This window comes from Daucus carota, chromosome 4 (genome assembly GCF_001625215.2).
Source record: "Daucus carota subsp. sativus chromosome 4, DH1 v3.0, whole genome shotgun sequence".
Taxonomy (NCBI): domain Eukaryota; kingdom Viridiplantae; phylum Streptophyta; class Magnoliopsida; order Apiales; family Apiaceae; genus Daucus; species Daucus carota.
In genome coordinates this window covers 9,354,367-9,359,823 of record NC_030384.2, presented here as the reverse complement: position 1 = coordinate 9,359,823, position 5,457 = coordinate 9,354,367, and the positions used below count along the sequence as shown (strand labels likewise).

General features: G+C 34.9%; 1 protein-coding gene across 1 annotated transcript; it reads right to left on the bottom strand.

The window, feature by feature from the left end:
• Positions 1–260: 260 nt before the first annotated feature.
• On the bottom strand, positions 261–4,689 carry LOC135152033 (uncharacterized). The gene is made up of 3 exons (XM_064091430.1): positions 4,429–4,689; positions 1,251–1,417; positions 261–331 (listed from the first exon to the last, which is right to left on the bottom strand). The coding sequence occupies exons 1-3, from the start codon at positions 4,652–4,654 to the stop codon at positions 281–283; spliced, it is 444 nt and encodes a 147-aa protein (XP_063947500.1). The 5' UTR covers positions 4,655–4,689; the 3' UTR covers positions 261–280.
• Positions 4,690–5,457: the final 768 nt, after the last annotated feature.

Here is a 5,457-nt window from a genome sequence, read left to right as displayed (position 1 = left end):
TTTGATGATTTCGAAGCCCTGGTCATCATTACTTTGGGCGTCGATGGTATGGGTACGAAACCTCATCAATAGTTGATTTCAGTTGGTTGCCTACTTTACGTAAATTTTTTGCAACCCCGTTTGCTACCACACCAGCATTTCTCGAAAACCTGAAATGTTTGAAGAAAAATCAAGAAATGTAAGCTGAACATCAAGTACACGATTATCAGCACTGCAATGAAGAGACTTTAAAGACAAAAGACCACTAACGACAATGCTTGCCTTTCTAAGAACTCATCACCTACGGACTGTGTTGGCTTTTGCGTCCTAGGTTGTGGCAATCTACTATTATCTTCAAGAAAACAACAATTTAACAACCAATAAGAATGTGATCTATATATAACGATGCTAAAAGGTGAAGGATCCACATAGCAAAAACATACACCAAATTAGAACAGATGGATGAACTTCAACACAAAAGTTTTATGCACACATATAAATACAGTATTTAAACTACCAATAAAAACAAAAGTGCATGCAGAGAATTGACGAAAGCACCCACTTTCCAACTCCTAAAAATATTTCCATAAAATTTTTGATTAATCCACAAGTAATATAATATAATGAAGCTAATCAGGAAAAAGCACAGTGCAAACTTACGATTGAATGCATCACATGTGGTTCTTTACCCCATATACTTATTGTATGGAATTATGAATAATAATTAAGCGTTCAGCAAATATTTAAGGTTAGTTCGCTAAAATATTGTTATTGTCGTACAAATGCCTATCTCTTAACCATCAGTAAGAAACATGGGGCTTCCTAATTACTATTTCTATATATACTTGTCGGGAATTAATATTAACTTCTCACAAAGAGAATCGACAGCCATGAACATGGCACTTCCTTGCATGAGAAAATATGACTGAGTATGTCATATCTTAGCTCTTACATTCTAAGATATCGGTAGTTTAACTAAGATTTGGAATCAAGTTATGTATTTGTTTAGGTAAAACTGACATGCTAATGATAATATGCGCATTAAAATTATAATGTATCTAGGTTTTATATAGATTGTAAATTAAGCCAATGCAGACAACACCCATGCAGCGGCATCCCTAACTAAACTGATCGGAGATCCATCAATCACAGACGGTATCTAAGCCTTGCTTCTTCTGATCGGCTCGTATTAGCCAGTGCTTTTGCAAGAAAATCAGTGCTAAATAGACCTACTCATGTTTACATAAATAACAAATTAGGGAGATGACAACCTCGATTCCGATGCATGCAGGAAGCTCTGATTTTTTATCGCGCACATCTCTTTGACCCTTTCGATCTGAGCAGACCGAGTAACCAACACAACCATACTTGAAATATGCAAAGTCCTTGTCCTTCTCGTTAGCTTCCAGCTCAGATTTTCCAACTATGTTGCAAGGTACTAGTAAAAAAAACTCAATATCATTATTTGAACTGCTTACAATGAAAATGAACTGCTTACAATGAAAATCAACAGGCAAAGACATGCATGCATGCAAATTACAGATGAATTCTAGACATTGTGGTATTGTACTCTAGCCATATACTTCAAAGATAGAGAGAAGAAAACATAAAATATCAATATTCATGCATTCATATGGAAAAGAAGTGTCGTCGCATCACAAGATAATTCTCCGCAAAGAAAGATCTTTCATGCAAACACTTTATGACTAGGAGCCTCTTTGTCTCAACTTTAAGTTCATGCAAACACTTTATGACTAGGAGCCTCTTTGTCTCAACTTTAAGTTCATGCAAACACTTTATGAAGGAGCATGGTTGTCTCGACTTTAAGTCAGGAACTTAAAGTTGTTTCTGACTTTAAGCTAAAAAATGTCTGATTGTGTAATAAGCCAAAAACTGACTTAAAGTCAGAAATAAGCGAGAAACTCACTTAAAACCAGAAGTTAGTTTGAGGTACTTTTTTCTTCGACTTGCTTTTTTTTGGATGAAAATTACTCACAAGTCATAAGTTACCCATAAATCACTTTTATTTTATTATTACATTCTAAATAACCCGTAAGTCATTAATAAGTCAAAGTTACCCAAACTGACATTTTAAGCTCCCGGACATTTTAAGCTTCCAGCTTATTACATTAAATCATAAGGAGCAAGCAAGTCTTAGGATCACAACACACGCACACACATATAATAATGATTATAAAAGGTACGCATCTATAATAAAATCTTAGATATATAGAACAGGCTTACGCTCAAAGCTTTTATCCGTGTTTTACAATAAAAAGACTAAACTTAGCATATCCAAATCAGTAAATGTCACAACTTGGTGTAAAAAACTAAAAATCAAAAGTAATTAAATGAAAATGCCAAATCTATAGTCTACATATTTTTTTTAAATAGACAGGGATTGTAAAAGACCTCTTCCATTAACATTGAGAGATCTCCCTTAAGAGGCAGCAGAACCAATAATACAAGACTGAAGAAAAAAGAATCAAAAATTTAGGTATACACATAAGAACTACATTATCTAATTAAATCTTTAAAAATAAACTTTAGAAACCTTCTGACCTATACAACCAAGTGGTGACCCACAATTTTGCATTCTTCCAAACATCAACTAAACTCCAAACATCAAAAAAAGAAGAAAACTTTGCTGATCCTTTCTATCCAAATAACATACAGTAAAGTATTAGTCTCAATCCTACTTAATCTTACCGTATTAAAAATGAACCACAAGAAAGTGGCATACATGATGACAACTCACTGAGAACTTTTGACCAAAATATTCTAGCAAACTCACATTCCAAAGATGTATGACTCATATACTTGTCTGCATCTCTACAAGCACACCCCCAACGACAGATAACTAAAAATCGTCATGTTTTGTAAATACTCAGACTGTTAAGCTTGTGTAAAAGAAAACCAACAAACCTAGAACTGTAATTTTGAAAGGAGTTTAAATCTTCCACCAGGGTTTTGCCCACCAGACCTCCAAACTCAAGGAGTCGGTAAGCTTGTGATAGGTTGATCTACAAGAAAGAAATCCACTTCTGTCTGCTTCCAGGAACCTCCTCATAATCAGCACTAGGCACATATTCGACCAAATGAAGCAATTATCTAGAAATAAGCATTGCCCTAACACAGAGAAGCCTCCTAAATTTAGAAGCCTTTCACCCATTATCCCACCTTTTCTCTTGAAATAATATGACAAAATACTAATTCTTAGCCAAGATAAATCAAGAAATCAAATTGTAAGGCCTCCTCTTCTAACCAAAATGTCTTCCCAAGATCCAATGCCATCTGTAAGACCCATCTTGTTGAAATAAATCATGCTTAGAAATTCGTCATAGAATGTAACAATGTCTCACCAAGGCTTTCAAGTCAAAGGCCTCTTAATGGTATTACTGTCCTATGGCTACCAGCCAAACTATATATTTGACTAGTCAATGTAAATATAATTTCTATACTCCAATGTGTATGTGCACAATACTACAAAACTGAAACTTAGCAACATACATAATCCTTTTTCATATATTGTAGTGACAATATGATTGGGCTGGTGATATTGGAATGTGTTGATATATTTTTCAAATATCATTATTAGATAAAAAAGAAGGCGATTTCAACATTCCTAGATTCATGCTCTAAAGTTTTAAACATGAATGCATACTAGGGGCTCAATTGGAAATGACATGGATATCCCAACCCTTTTGTACGATTTATAAGGATTTTATGTGAATTATTTTTGTTACAACGTTTTAACCCCCTCATTACTCATCCCTGCATAAATGACATAGTCCTAAAGGAATAAATCGGAGAATTGAGAAGTGCCCGAGTAGCGTTGCCAAAGGTGCTACGCAATACAATCAACTTGCATGTACTCATACACATCATAGATCACTTTGCAAAAACAGAATGGGTGTTGCAAAAACCTTACAAAACAAAACACCAAAGAATTGGAAAAAAGCTAAAGACAAACCTTAAAGCCTAGACCTTAATGTTGTGTTTGGTTGGGGTGAATGATTCCGGAAGGAATGGAATAAAAAAATAAACTAAAATATGGGCAATTGTTAACAGATTTCATTCTTTCCTCCATTCCATTCCTTACATTCTATGCTAGAGATCATATCTTCAATTTGAGATGGAATGCTCCATTCTCTCCTACCCCCAATTTCTTCTCAAATCTCATCATAGCAATTTTGCACTCCCTTAAATTATTTCAAAACTTCCCTCATATCTCTATTAGTTTCAAGTAATTTTACTCATTTCATTCCATTCCATTCTCTCCAACCAAACACAACATTAAATCAAATTAAAACAAACCAAAGTGAATCAAGAATCAAGTAATATAGAGAACCCATTTAAATCAAATGAATAATCTTTGATAACAAAAGAAACCCATAATCTTTGTTGAATCAAGGCTGAATCTTTAACATACAAAAAGTAGAAATTAACCTTGAGGAAGAGAACGAGTGATTCCAATACAAAGGGGATTTGAAGAATGAGATTTGAGGGCAGAAGAATAATAGAGACAGCCTTTGCAGGATTTGGCTTTGTGGGGATTTGGGTTTGTTTCTCCTCCACCATCTTTGGTCTTGCTGGTGGGAATCTCATCATCGTCATCTCTTTCTCTCTCTTTTCTCTTTCTCTTTGTATCTCTCTCCCTTTCCGCCCTCTCCATTTGCCTCTCCTTGTCTATATCAATTACTGCATTTCTCTTTTGGGACCAGGTCCCTGGTATACGGCTGCCAGGGATTGGTTAACCAACAATCCATTTCCTGGCCGTTGGATGCATATCCAGCGGCCAGGATCATATTAAAACTTTAATGTGTCCAGCGCTTTTTTAGCGCTGGACAGGGATTCCCACGTCCAGCGCTAAAAAAGCGCTGGACATGGGAATCCCTGTCCAGCGCTAAAAAAGCGCTGGACACATTAAACTTTTAATAAGATCCTGGCCGCTGGATATGCATCCAACGGCCAGGAAATAGGCTGTTGGTTAAGCGGTCCACAACTTCTCTTTTTAGTTTCTTCATTCCAATTGACACATTCACTAGAACCTACGGAAACCAATAAATTTATTAGGTTGATCACGTACCATTTCTTTACAAAAATTTTTGGCTAAATTTTTTTACATGTTTCTGCCAAGCGTCAGGGACCCATTAATTTCTTTAATTTTATAAATACGTGAACTACCGGGAAACGATACAAATATTTCACATTTGTGTTTAGACTTTTTGTACACGGCACGAAAGTACACGATCTTAGTTGTGTCAATTTTGGATTTACCCACAAACACACGACACGAAATACATAATATAATTAATTAAATATAACAATAGATAATTAATAATATATAGTAATAACATAATTTATAATATATAATTTAATTTAAATAATAGGTTTTATAAATAAATATATAGTGGCACTCTAGGGAGGGCTCCTTATATGGAGTTACATAGCATACCCCAATCTAAACCATTGATT

What these genes read in the sequence shown, in the direction of transcription:
- LOC135152033 (XM_064091430.1), bottom strand. Translation starts at nt 4,654, where the DNA reads ATGGAGAGGGCGGAAAGGGAGAGAGATACAAAGAGAAAGAGAAAAGAG. An exon ending in CACTCGTTCTCTTCCTCAAG is followed by an intron (nt 1,418 to 4,428) that starts GTTAATTTCTAC and finishes TTTTTTTACTAG; the next exon opens with TACCTTGCAACATAGTTGGA. An exon ending in CTGCATGCATCGGAATCGAG is followed by an intron (nt 332 to 1,250) that starts GTTGTCATCTCC and finishes GTTTTCTTGAAG; the next exon opens with ATAATAGTAGATTGCCACAA.